Source organism: Otolemur garnettii, unplaced genomic scaffold (assembly GCF_000181295.1).
Source record: "Otolemur garnettii isolate 467f Iridium unplaced genomic scaffold, OtoGar3 scaffold00053, whole genome shotgun sequence".
Classification (NCBI taxonomy): Eukaryota; Metazoa; Chordata; class Mammalia; order Primates; family Galagidae; genus Otolemur; species Otolemur garnettii.
Genome location: NW_003852448.1, coordinates 1,898,206 through 1,912,448, shown reverse-complemented (window position 1 = coordinate 1,912,448; position 14,243 = coordinate 1,898,206). Strand labels below are relative to the sequence as shown.

The 14,243-nt window shown below is 49.9% G+C and overlaps 1 protein-coding gene and 1 pseudogene across 1 annotated transcript in view; both read left to right on the top strand.

Moving 5' to 3' along the window:
• The window catches only part of LAMA1 (laminin subunit alpha 1), a 158,742-nt gene extending 146,530 nt beyond the window's left edge, over positions 1-12,212 (top strand). The window contains exons 58-63 of the mRNA XM_012806468.1: positions 4,005-4,194; positions 4,714-4,872; positions 5,851-6,004; positions 7,009-7,142; positions 10,884-11,106; positions 11,997-12,212. Of these exons, the coding sequence (XP_012661922.1) occupies positions 4,005-4,194; positions 4,714-4,872; positions 5,851-6,004; positions 7,009-7,142; positions 10,884-11,106; positions 11,997-12,157 (1,021 nt within the window). The 3' untranslated portion in view covers positions 12,158-12,212. The remainder of the gene's footprint in view (positions 1-4,004; positions 4,195-4,713; positions 4,873-5,850; positions 6,005-7,008; positions 7,143-10,883; positions 11,107-11,996) is intronic.
• On the top strand, positions 7,348-8,068 carry LOC105887178 (annotated as a pseudogene).
• Positions 12,213-14,243: the final 2,031 nt, after the last annotated feature.

Here is a 14,243-nt window from a genome sequence, read left to right as displayed (position 1 = left end):
TGGGGCGTCAGGGAGAGGTGGGTGTTGTTCTGGGGTCCGTATGGGGCGTGTCTCGTGGATGAATGAGTCACACATGGGGCTGTTCTTCAGCAGCAGGGTCTTCTCCCAAAGGTTTTCATTTAGTGATGGGAGCTGACTTGCAACCAAACAGCAGCCGTGCAAAGGCAGAGACAGGAGCAGTGTGGGTACAGACCCCACGCTTTAACTGTGGTTAAGGGGGGCTGCTGTGGACTCCGCCTTCCACCGCCTGGATGTCAGCAGCTTGCTGCCCTTCTGTGTATGTAGGGAGGTGTGTGGCTGTCTGTCCCAAACCCGGATCAAGCATTCTACTTTAAGCATTCGCTAGTCACATTTGGTTGTCTCCCCAAATGTTTTTGCTATGACCCCCAAATCCCCAGTGTCACATGTTCCTGTGGCCCTCGCACCTGCTGGGAGTCCAGCTCGTCCACTATCTACAGGCCTGCACTCCTCTGCTCCCCAGCCCTCAGCCTGCCCAGACCCACCCGCAGCCCCGCCGCGGCCCACACCTTTCCCTGCGCACACGGCTCAGACCCGGTTCACCATCACTCTTCTGTAGCTCCTGCCATGGCTCTCCCAGACTTCAGCAGCCTCCCCACACCTAGCCCTTCAGTGTTCTGGCTCCTCTCTAGCCAGCCGCTCCCACGGGCATACCTGTGACTTCTTCATAAGAGTCCATCCCCTTCCCAGTCTGGACTATAAAAGCCTCCTGCTAGCCGACCTCTTCCTCCTCATCTCGCCCCTTCCTGGTCCTTCAGTGCTTCCGTGATTCGTCCCCTTCTGAGGGGGTCCAGGCCACTGTCACAGGTGTGTTGCTGCTAACTCCCTCACCTCCCCCAGCTCTCCCCCTGCGGGAGCCCAGGAGAAACCCAGCACTTCGCCTTCTCTGTGCCGGGGGCTCTGCTCGCTCCCGCCTGACTGGTCTGACTTTAACACCATGGCCACCAGTCTCAGGCAGAGCCTCCAAACTGCGTGGAGAGCTGGTGCATTCCCGTGTCCTCACAGTTTTATTTTCCATAGCTCCTTACTCATCACTTCTCTCTTTTTTTGTTTTTTGAGACAGTCTCGCTCAGTTACCCCAGTCTAGAGTGTCATGGTGTCACAGCTCACAGCAACCTCAAACTCCTGGGCTTGAGCAATCTTCCTGCCTCAGCCTTCAGAGTAGCTGGAACTAGAGGTGCCCACCACAAAGCCTGGCTAGTTTACCTAATTTTAGTAGAGACAGGGTCTCGCTCTTCCTCAGGCTGGTCTTGAACTCCTGAGCTCAAGAAATCCTCCTGCCTCAGCCTCCCACAGTGCAGGGATTTCAGGCAGCAGTCACTGCGCCACTCATGACTTTTCTTATGTCAGAGCTCTATGTACCCCCGACCTCTCTTCACGCCCCAGCTAGTGACTTGCCTCATCAAGAGGACAGAACTCATCCTGTCCACTACCAAACAGAGCAGCTGTTGCCTTTGTTCCCAGCCCTGAGTCCCTTCTGCTGCATGGATGGAGAGTTCTGCCCTCTGGACCCATCTCCTCTCTTCCCTGGACGTCTGCAGCAGCCAGCCCTCCCTTCCTAACGCACAACTCCCACCAGACACAGCCCTGCCAGCCTGCTATCCTCAGTCATAGAAGAGCAGCAAACCCTTGTGCCGAATATCAGCTTGCTGTTTCGCTCAGATAACCAGATTTACTCCTCACAGTTACCCTATGAGGAAGTTGTTGGGGTTTTTTGCTTTTTTGCTTGAGTATCACTTTGTCACTCTGGGTAGATACTATGGTGTCATAGCTCACAGGAACCTCAAACTTTTGGGCTCAAGCGATTCTCTTCCCTCAGTCTCCCGAGTAGCTGGGACTACAGGTGCCCACCACAACGCCCAGCTATTTTCAAAGATGAGGTCTTGCTCTGGCTCAGGCTGCTCTTGAACCTGTGAGCTCAGATGATCCACCCACCTCAACCTCCCAGAGTGCTGGGATTATAGGCATGAGCCACCGCGCTGGCTGGAAGATACTCTTACTATCGTCATTTTACAAGTAAAGACACGGAGGCACAGGGAGCTCAAAGTCACACGGCCAGTACATGGGAGAGCTGGGTTCAAACCTGGCCTTGTGGCCCCAGCGTCTGTGCCTGCACAGGGGACACACATCCTCAGACCCTAGTGGAAGGCTAAAACCACGGATGGTACTCAACCCACTATGCACTGTGTTTTCCTATATGTGCTCACGTAGGATAAAGTTTAATTTATAAGGTAGGCACAGGAAGACAGTAACAACAGTAACTATTAATGGAGCCAACTATAAGGATATGTTGTCCTCACTCCTGTTGTGCTTTGGGGTAATTGTTCAGTAAATACGGTGCCTGGAAACACAAGCAGTGTGAGCCACCACAGTTGATCTGAGGACCCAAGCAAAACTACTAGATGAGTATGCAGGTGGCGTAGACACGTGGACCCACTGGTTCACAGGGATGGTTCATGTCCCGAGCAGGACAGAGCAAGATGGTGAACAATTTTACCACACTGCCGAGAATGGTCTGCAATATAAAGTGTATGCATTGTTTATTTCTGAAACTTCCCATTTACTATTTTTAGGCCTTGGTTGACTGTGGATAACCATGGATAAGGGGGCTGCTAGAGCCACTGTGCTCTGTCCCTGCTCTAGAACCCTAACTTCTGAGACAGAGACTCCCCAGGAGGCTCGGACCCACCTCCGCACACATGTCCGGTAGAGTGTGGCTCTGTGTCACAGCAGGGCTTCTGGAAAACTGGCCTTACGTGGCTGTCTGTCCTTTCCTCAGGGATCACTCCCTCCTCTAACCACACAATCAGCCTCCCCCGCTCCCCTCTGGGCTCTCAAACCGACTTGCAGGCCACAGCCTGGCTCTCCTGGACCTCCACAGCCCGCTGGCTCTCTGCCTGTGTGTCTCCAGTCTCCTTTGCCTGGTCCCTCCCACACATCCTCCTGGGGTGGCTAAGTTCTAGTGGCTTTAAAATATCACCTGGACAGGGAAACACCCTCCCTGGCCTCTGCTTGACAGGGACAGCGAGCCTCATCCCAGCAGCAGGGACTTCCCTCCTCCCGGACCTGCCCTGCGGCTCTTCACCCTGTCAGCACCATTCCTCTGCTTGCTCAAAGCCTGGACCTAGAGATTATTTTACTTTTGTTTTTTCCCACTCCCCAAACCAAGCCTTATTAGCGAGTCCTCTTGCTTCTTCCTCCAGAACTTTCCCTGAATCAGTTCAGTTCCTCCGTAGCCCCACTGCCACCTGGTCTAAGTAAGCCCCCAGTCCGTGTGGACCTTAATGACAGCTGCCTGGTGACCCTGCTTCGCATAACTTGTTCTTCACATCAGGGGATCTTTTAAAGATGTCAGTCAAGTCACACCCACTCCCTCCTTTAAACTATTCCCCCCCCCCCCCCGTAACTTCCCACTGTGTTTGAAATAAAGTCTGAATACACCCAGGCCTCTCCCCCACCAAGACAGAGCTGCCCCTCCCTCCTCTGTCCCTGTGTGCTCCAGCGACTGACCCTGATGGTCCCTCTGAGGAAGGCCTGATGCTGCCTTCCTCCACCCCCGAGTGGCCACAGGTGGGGGTTCCTGGCTGCCAACCATAAGGGAGTTAATTCAACCATAACCCAGGGCGACAGCTTTTCCTGCTCAGCTCTGTGGGGCTTGCCCCTTTGGACTGCCCTCAACTGAAATATCCTCTTCCAGAATTGTCTGACTACTTAGTGGAGCCTCTATGGGACAGAACTGCGGCTCCCTGATGCGTCTCTGATGTCAGTACCTGGAGAAGGGATCATCCTCTTTGTTCATTGCTCTACCCTCATTCATCCCAGAAAAGCTCTGGCAGACTCAGGGACAGGCTAGCCATTTATTAAAAGAACGGGTGCTAGAATGAGTGATCAATGTCCTTTCCTGAGACGTTCCACGTTAACACTGGAATGGCTGTCAGGTTCTCTCTCTGAGTTACTCCTTCCTGAGTACGGCTCCTGTCCCCCAGGCTCTCGGTGCAGCTGACCCTCCGCACGTTTGCCTCCAGTGGCCTTGTCTACTACGTGGCTCACCAGAACCAGGTGGACTACGCCACGCTGCAGCTCCACGGCGGCCGCCTCCACTTTATGTTTGATCTCGGCAAAGGCAGAACAAAGGTCTCCCACCCAGCTCTGCTCAGCGATGGCAAGTGGCACACGGTAGGTCCCCAGGAGGCCTGCAGCCCGCCTGTCATTGGGGCTCACTCCATTATGCCCCCTGACCTCTCACTTGCCCTGCGTCCGCTATTTCCCCCAGAAAACACAGACTCCTTGAAGGCAGGGATCTTTTCTGCTTCTCCAGTGTCCCCAGGAGCCTGACACCAAATAGACACTCAGCAAACATTGGCTGAATTAATGAAAGAAACTGGAAACGTCCACTAGGCAAGCAGCAAACAGAGCCCACCCTGGGGCGTCTGGGTCACGGTGTGCAACAACCGAGCCTCACATAGCTCGTTCACACCCAGACTCTGGAATGCTTCCTGGCCTGCAGTGGGTTCCACCTGTGCCCACTTGCTGTCTCCTGCCAGGGTCTGTCACATCTCAGCACCAGCATTGTGAAAATCTGGGCCATCCTCTAGATGCCATTTGGGTTATGACAGATACAGATGTTACAAACACACGTCTGTCAAAGGTTCTTGAGATTCCTCTGAAATGATGGACATTTTCCTCTTGTTGTAGGTCAGGACTGAGTTTGTTAAAAGAAAAGGCTTCATGACTGTTGACGGCCAAGAATCCCCCATGGTGACCATGGTGGGAGATGGAACCACATTGGATGTGGAAGGGACGTTCTACCTGGGAGGCCTCCCCGCCGTGTACAGAGCCAGGAACATCGGAAATGTAAGAGCATTTTCTCTCCAGGCCGGTTTTACCTTTGTGGCGGCTGTGTCTGTTTTGCAGAAGGAAGGAGGTCTTCACATCTTTAGGTTTAAGTCCCCTTGCTTGAACGTGGGGCTCGGCTGCAGAAGGCAGCCCTTCAGAAGCATAGCCGTGGGGCGGGTGCTGGAGCTGCCCCTAGACCAGCGGGCCCAGCCTTTATGGCCCTAGGGACTGGTTTCCACAGCCAGGGGTGGGGGAGGTTTGAGGATGATTCAGTGTATCATTGTAATTGTGCACTTTATTTCTATTGTTATTCCATTGTAATATAATGAGATAATTATACAACTCACCATAATGCAGACTCAGTGGCAGCCCTGAGCTTATTTTCCTGCAATTAGATGGTCCCATCCAGGGGCTGTGGGAGACAGCGACAGACGAAGCTTTGCTTGCTCACATGCCGCTGGCTCCTGCTGTTCAGCCTGGTTCCTAATAGGCCAGGGACTGGTTCCAGTCTCAGCTGGGGGTGGGGCCGCAGTCTCAGAGCACACAGCCTTTCCTGCCTACGTCTCAGCTGGGGTGGGGGCCGGAGCCTCAGAGCACACAGCCTTTCCTGCCTATTTCTCAGCTGGGGTGGGGGCCGGAGCCTCAGAGCACACAGCCTTTCCTGCCTATTAGTGAACACTTCCCTTCATGTACTCCCTTGGCCCCAGCACAGTTCAGGAATTTGTGTTTGCACATTCGTAGACTCAGCATTCTTGGCTTCCATGATATTTCATTAAAATACTAGAAAGTACTTTCAGTGCCTTAGCTAGCAAAGATATTCAAATGGTATCACTAAGTTAGATGTTCATGGGAAGTATTACAGAAATTAAATTTAAAAAACCAAAAGGTAACATTTTAGTGTGTTTTGCTAAGACAGATTTGATGAAATAGGAAAAATGTGTCCTAGCCTCTCTCATTGTAAACCTGCCTCCTCCTGTCACCTGTCATTTGGCTCAGATCACTCACAGCATCCCTGCCTGCATTGGAGATGTGACAGTGAATGGCAAACAGCTAGACAAGGACAGCCCAGCATCTGCCTTTGCAGTGAACAGGTGCTATGCCGCAGCCCAGGAAGGAACTTTCTTTGACGGAAGTGGATATGCGGCTCTCGGTATGTATCACGTGAACCAGCGCTCACGAAGGAGATCCCTGGGGTTGCCCGTGCTCTAAGCAATATAGACCCAAGAAGTCTGTGATAAGCAGGATGCCTTGGGCAAGGCTGCAGGACAGCCACACTTCGTTCAGTGTTTCATTAATTCCTAATTTCTTGACCCTTAAAGTGAAAGCTGCCTTTTGCCTTGTGCTATCCAGATGGCCTGATTAAATCTTTCTCCCGCTAGAAGCCGTGTGACTCCTGTCAAAGGCCAAATGTGGGGTGTTTGTTTCATCTGTACTTTCCTCAAATTTATGTAAGGCACATTTGCTGTCCAAGTGAATAAAGGCTTTTGAATTAAAAATCATCAGCATAGAATGTCTAGAGCAGCCAGTGCCAGGAGGGTACAACAGGAGCTTGGGAGTGAGGGGAAGAGCGAGGGTCATCTCTCCTCACTCTGGGCCTGTCGCTGGTCCCAGGCTTGGCCGACAGCCCTGCTGGGCAGCCCCCTCTGTGGCCCCAGCTCCCCTTGGACACCCCAGCTGCCACGCTCTGGTAACACCACTGTTTGCCTTCAGCCCTGGGCTTAGTTCATTCCCTGGTTTTAAAAAACCCATTTACTTTTAGTAAATGACCATTTACCCGGTACCTAGATATTAGGAAAATAAAGCCCACTATTCGTGGATGATGATAAAGGGATGATAGAAATAAAATCCCACCAGGATACTGGAAAGACTCACAGGCTGGACGTGTCCACAGGGTCGAGGGGTTGTCAAGAGCCTCTAGACCATAGGTGAGGGATTTGCTGCCTCTGCTTTGCCCGCTCCCAGCTAATCCCCTGTGTCTTCCTCAAAAGCTCCACTTCATCTTACAGATGCGGGAGCCAAGGCTCAAGGGGTGGGGGTGACTTGCAGGGAGGGCTGGAGCTGGGTCCAGAGGAGCAGTGGGGGCTCAGTCCCTTGCACTCCAGTCTGCGCCTCACAGGGCTCCCTCCTGACTCAGACTGTCCTTGTGTTTTTCAGTCAAAGAAGGCTACAAAGTCCAGTCAGATGTGAATATCACACTCGAGTTTCGTACCTCGTCAGAGAACGGTGTCCTCCTGGGGATCAGCAGTGCCAAAGTCGATGCCATTGGACTAGAGATTGTAGATGGCAAGGTAAGAGCCTTGTGTCACTGGGCCCTTCCCAGCATCCCGGTGTCAGAGGCAGGGCAGTTGAGAAACAGCAGAAATACTCAGATGCAAATTTCCAACCATCCACTTTAATGGAGTCAAGAGAAGCTTTCATTAATATTTTAAAAACTGATAAACCTAAAAAGCTTTTTAAAATATCTTCTTTGAATTTGCTTAGTTACCAGAAATAATGGGTGCGGCCAGTTTGGCTATTCTTTGTAGAAGAGTCTCAGACGCTCTGAAGGTGTCCAGGTGGTGAATAATTCTTCAGGTCCCTGCCAGCCCAAGTTGCAGGGTTTCTCTTGGTTTGTTGCCTAGGAATATACCAGATGTCACATCCCTTCACCATTATGATTACTTCATGCTACATTATTAAGAAAAGGACTGGTAGAATTTTTTGATGACCCAAAGAATTGGGGAGAAGAAAAAGTAAAATCTGGAGCATCATGGACCTGCCATCAATTAAGGAACAAAAGTAATGAAGATTTACATAAACTTTGGTACATCCTACTGAATGAAAGAAACATGCTCCTAACCCTAGAGCAAAGGCCAAGCAGCAGAGATTGCCAATGCCAAGTGCAAAGCGGTTAGAGAAGGTAATAGAGTCCCTAGATGCGTTAGATAACATTGTCCAGGAGAGAGAGGATGTCTAAGGCTTCTTCAGACTGGTCAAGAGTACACTAGACCTCGTGCTCGGAGAAGAGACATCTTTGGAAGGATCATCTGGCACAAATTCAATCAGCGGCCTATACCTTGGTACCTGAATAAAAGATACCGTAAGTTTTGTCAGACTGAGATTTGAGAAGGAAGCCCGCATCAGAACACAGAAGAAAAGTCTGCAAAAAAAGAAAGAAAAATGTCTTCAGAAGTTTCCACATCTTTCTGAAGCCCAGAAGTCAAGTTTTGCCTAAGATGTTTGAACTCTTGAATTTACCATTTTGTCTTTCTTACATAATAGTCTATATACAAAAGTAAATGTGTACCTAAATGGTTTATAAAGAAAAAATATATGTATCTTCTTTTACATATTTGAAATTAGACTTACAGCAAAATTGCAACTGAGAGGAAGCTGCCAACCTGATGCACTTGCTCTTCTAAGACTTTTTTAACTTCTTATCTGGAAATAATTATAGATTTCATAGGAAGTTACAGTGAAAGGCACAGGGAGGGCCCCATGCCCCATTCCTCCAGGTTTCCCAGCAGTGTAGCGTGTAACCCGCGGGCAACGTCAGGTCCAGGCTCTGAACATCTGCGCAATACACGGAGCTTGCTCAGTTACACCAGATACACGTGCATGACTACATGTGTGTGTGTGTGTGTGTAGCTTTACACAATTTTATGACATGCAGTTTGTGATACAAATGTGTGATCATCACCTCAGTCAAGATTCTTTTTTTTTTGAGACAGAGCCTCCAGCTGTCCCCCTGGGTAGAGTGCTGTGGCATCACAGCTCAGAGCAACCTCCAACTCCTGGGCTCAAGCGAGTCTCCTGCCTCAGCCTTCCAAGTAGCTGGGACTTCAGGCGCCCGCCACAAGGCTTGGCTATTTTTTGGTTGCAGCCGTCATTGTTGTTTGGCGGGCCCAGGCTGGATTCGAACCCACCACCTTAGGTATATGTGGCTGGCGCCTTAGCCACTTGAGCCACAGGTGCTGAGCCTCAGTCAAGATTCTTAATGGTAGGGTGACCACAGGCCCCACCCTCACCCCTTCACGGCCACACCCACCCCTGCATCCACACCCCAGACACTCATGTGTTCTCCACCCTCCTCACTGTCTCTCTGGTGTCCCGTACGTAAGTCCATGCAGTGGGTATCCTCTTGAGATTGGCATTGACACTCAGCCTGGTTTCCGGGAGCTTCCCCCAGGTGCTTGTGTCTCCAATAGTCCATTACTTTTTGCTATACAGTGTCACTCCATGGAACGGGGACACCACAGTCTAAATTTTCTTATTCCAAAAATATTTTATCCTGCAACTACACTCTGCTCTCGCTTCTCAGCCTTTCATGTCCCTTTCATGCTGGGAACAAAGACAGCTCAACCATCTCCAGGACTTCAGTCCCTTCTGCTCGAACACTGCCCCCGTCAGAGTTTCTCCTGGTTCTCATTCTCCTTCCTCACCTCCTTGGGGCCACCTGGACACAGGCAGGGTGTGGGGAAGGAAGTCCGGACGGCCCTTTCCTTGCCAGAGTTCATTCTCTGGCCGGCAGGGCAGCCTCTCCAAGGTCCCCGCTGCTGGGCTTGCTCTCCGCGAGTTCAGCACTGTCCCTGCAGCCCAGGCTTCCTTCCCAGCCTGGTGGTTCTGGGCACTGCTGCTTCTGCATCTGCAGCAGCCTTTGCCTTCCTCAAGGGGTTGTGTGAGAACTTGGGGGTGTCGCCACGTCACTCACAGGCCATGGGGGATCAGGTTGGTGGCCTCACTGGTCCTCTCTCCACCTCACTGCATTTGCCACCATTTCTACTGCACAGGACCAACCCTTGTTGTCCTAGGGGTAAGATGCTTGATTTTCCAGGGTGTTACCTCCTAGAAGGCAGGGGACAAGGCCCTGTGTTCTAGATTTCCCCTGATGGATTCAGTTGTTTCTGTCTCTCTACTTACACCCCGCAGGGTTTTGACCCCTAGATGTCCTGGAGTTGGGGGGGCTCTAAGAAGGTCACACCAGCCCTCTTACCTTCCCCCCTTCTCCTCTTATGTCACGTCAAGACAGAATGGCCTCTCCAGCTTTTTTCCATTTTATGCTTTAAAAGAATTTTGAAAAATATTGTATCTGCACATTTTTATGCTTTATCTTAACAAATGTTATTAGAAATGTAATAGCTACAGAAAATGTAATTTATGTAATTTTTTGGCATACTGTATATTTTACCTGTATTATTGGTCTTTTTTTTTTAAGACAGAGAGTCTCACTCTGTCACCCTGAGTAGAGTGCTGTGGTGTCATAGTTCACAGCAACCTTAAACTCCGGGGCTCAAATAATCTTCCTGCCTCAGCCTCTTGAGTAGCTGAGACTACAGGTGCCCACCACTATGCCCAGCTAGTTTTTCTATTTTTAGTAGAGATGGGATCTCGCTCTTGAGTCTGGTCTCAAACTCCTGAGCTCAGGTGATCCCCCTGCCTCAGCTCCCAGACTGCCAGGGTTACAGCATGAGCCACTGCACCCAGCCATTGTTGGCTTTTTGTTTATTGTTCTTTTTCAACTTTTCTTAGTGGTTTCCCAAAGGTGTCTAACATACATCTTTAATTTGTCACAGGCCACCCTGAAATGATACTGAGTAGTTCATGTGTTGCAGAATTTACAACAGTACACTTGAAATTGTTCCCATCTGAGTCTGCTCAGGGCACCAGCGCAAAGTGGCCCAGACTGGTGGCTGGGACTGCAGAGAGGGAGTTTCTCACAGTTCTGGAGGCTAGCTCCACGATCAAGGTGTCGTGGAGGTGGTTTCCTCTGAGGCCTCTCCGTGGTTTGCAGACCTCCACGTACTCCCCCTGTCCTCACGGGGCCTCCCTCCAGGCATGTCTGTGCCCGTCTCTTCTTGTAGGACGTAGATTGGATTAGTAGAACATCTGACTCCTTTAAGAGGCTAGTTCTGGAAACTATTGTTTATTCCTCATAGTCAGGTCTCCTTTTTAACAGAATGCCATGATTTTACTCACTCCAAGAGCACTGCACAAATGGTGTGTGGTCTGAAATACAGAAACACTCACCAAGACGCATTTGCTTTGTTCAGGTCTTGTTCCACGTCAACAATGGTGCCGGCAGGATAACAGCCGCCTACGAGCCCAGAGCTGCCAGCGTGCTCTGTGACGGGAGGTGGCACACGCTGCTTGCTAGCAAAAGCAAACACAGAGTCACTCTGACCGTCGATGGAACTACGGTGCGTGCCGAAAGCCCACACACCCAGTCCACCTCGGCAGACACCAACAACCCCATTTATGTTGGTGGCTATCCTGGTACGTACGCACACCTACTCTGCCCTCCCACATCTAAGGAGCACTATATCTGGGGTCAGGATTGAGAAAGACACACGGCTTGGGGGACAAATCCTTTACCATTTCACAAAAGCTATTTCAAAGACCTAGGAATTCTTGGAGAACTTAAACTAACCTACACTTACAAGTTAATCATTAGGTGAGACAGTAAGAACATAGGGTCTAATGTAAAGTAAGGTGGGTGACTGGGCGGGGGTGCCCCATCTGAGCTGACTCCCCAAGCTGGGAATCATTGTGAGGACTGGATGAACCATTCTAGACTCATCCTTTCGTTTCCATTTCTGATTAGAATTATCATTTTAGATAATGATGATTCCAAGGAATTGTTACAACTAAAAGAATCAACATCTGCTGTGTGATTTTCTTTTTTTTTTTTTTTTGAGACAGCATCTCAAACTGTCACCCTGGATAGAGTGCCATGGTGTCACAGCCCACAGCAACCTCAAACTCTTGGGCTTTAAGTGATTCTCTTGCCTCAGCCTCCCAAGTAGGCTGGGACTCTAGGCACCCTCCACAGTGCCCAGCTATTTTGTGTGTGTGTGTTGAGTTGTCATTGTTGTTTTAGCTGTCCCGGGCCACGTTCAAACGTTCCAGCCTTGGTGTATGTGGCTGGTGTCCGACCCACTGAGCTACGGGCACTGCCCTGCTGTGATTTTTTTTTGAAGTCACAACTATGTCTTGAAAGGATCACATATGAAAAGTTTTCTGTAACTTCTGCTCTTCACTGAAACCACACATGAGGAAAATCTAATTCTGATAGAGAACCCACTTGAGATTTTTTTTGTTCTTAGTTTTCCACTGATGTCATTTCAACCAAATGAAGCCGGATTTGTCTTCTCTTTCCCGAACAGCTGGTGTAAAGCAGAACTGCCTGAGCAGCCGGACCTCGCTCCGGGGCTGTGTGAGGAAACTCACGCTGGCCAAGGGGCCGCACCTGCAATCCTGGGACTTCAGCAGCGCTTTTGAACTACAAGGAGTTTTCCCTCATTCATGTCCTGGGACCGAGGCCTGAACTTCAGGCAAAATCCTCAGTTGGAATCATTGCTAATATCTTGAGGAGAGTTATATTTGTGAATTAAAATCTCTTCAGGGCAGATTTCATTTCCAACTCAGGTGAAGTGTTTCTAGAGAGATACGTTGTGTTTGTTAAACTAAAACCACGTGTACAACAAATACCTCCATTAAATAGTCTAAAATATAAATGGATTTCGTTGGCTCTCTTTATAAAAAGTTTTTTTAATCAATCTTCATTAATATTGAATGTTCTATTGATTACTTCACTGTATTTTATGACTTTTTTTATTTTGAGCTTTTAAAAAGTGAAGTGTCACTACAGATTAGAATAGCTTAGAGCGGAGTCGAAGGGTTCCCTTTCTTTACTAAAACTGTAAGCTCCGATTTCTACAACAGACAAGTACTGTCCTTGGTTGCATTCCTGAAGAGGGCACCAGCGGTTTGCCCTGTGAGCGTTCAGAGAGGCTGGGGCCAGTGGCAGGGAGCAGAGGACAGTGGAGGGGCCGCCTTGTCTTGTCAAGACCTGACCTAACAGTGAGCACATCTTGCAGGACACGCAGAGAAGATGGCATCACATGTTAGCGTTGCTTTTATTGTCAATTTTATTTTCACCCCTTGAAATGAAACGGTTTTCCTTAATCAGCCACTTTCTCAGGGAAAGCATGTGTAATTTGAAAAGAAGAAAAGTTTTAAAACCAGTAGGTATATTCTTTTAATGGACTAAGTGTTAGAAAACCCAGGTTTAGTCACCTTCGGCTCCCTCCACGTGCATTTTAGTTCTGCTCTGCGGCCGTGGCCTGAGTTACAGGGGCTGCTGTTCCCAAGCATCAGGACAATGATTCCATTTTCAAAAGCTTACTTGAAAAGACGGCTTAGCGATGGCCCACCTTTCCAATTTGATAAACAAAGAAGGCGACTTTGCTGCGGTCCCTGTCCCTCCCCTGTGTCTTGCTTGTGTGTCTGAACCCTTGTGGCAATCTACACCTCTTGTCAATAAACGGTTGAAATGTATGATTGCTTCCCAATTAAATATCTGGGTGAAGACTTTTTTTTTTCCTTTTTAGAGACAGAGTCTCACTTCAGGGCCCTCAGTAGAGTGTCATGGCATCACACAGCTCACAGCAACCCCCAACTCCTGGGCTTAGGTGATTCTCTTGCCTCAGCCTCCCGAGTAGCTAGGACTACAGGCGCCCACCACAACACCCGGCTATTTTTGGTTGCAGTTTGGCTGGGGCCGGGTTTGAACCCGTCACCCTCGGTATATGGGGCCGGCACCATACCCACTGAGCCACAGGTGCCACCCGACATTTTTTTTTTTTTTGAGACCATCTCACTCTGTGCCCTGGGTAGAGTGCCACTATGTCATAGCTCACAACAACCTCAAACTCCTAGACTCAAGGGATCCTCCTGCCTCCGCCTCCTGAGTAGCTGGGACTACAGGCACCTGCCACAATGCCTCGCTAGTTTTTCTATTTTTAGTAGAGACAGGTTCTTTCTCTTGCTCAGACTGGTCTTGAACTCCTGAGCTCAAGCAATCCACCCGCCTGGGCCTCCCCAGAGTGCTGGGATGACAGGTGTGAGCCACCAAGCACCTGACACTGCATGAAGATATCTCTTAGAGAAAGGGAGCAGCTGGGTGTGGCAGTGCTGGTTGTTCTGTGGCTCCTGGTGTTGTAGGAAGATGAGGCCCAAGGGAGAGAAAGAGCACCCAAACACCATAGTTATAAGAGGAAGGGCTTTATTCATCGGCCAGGAGATTTCCAAATGGCCGCGCTCCCCGACTGGCTTGGTCTTTCCCTTTTTATGGACAGTCAAAAAGTTCCACCCCACAGGCACCCTTCCCATTGGCCAGTTTGAATCAAGCAGGAGATGCTACTCCAGCCCCTACAGAACTATAGGATTTCACAGAACTTGGAAATTTCCAGGTTCCAGGAAGTTAAGCCTATAAACTCTCAAGAGCTGAGTCACCATGGAGAGGGCCCTGCAGGTGCATCCTCGTGGTCTCCCTGAGAAGACCTGTTCTCCCGGACCTCACCCCTCTCTGGTATCCTCTCTCACCGGCACTGTAAGGCATGCAGATTTCC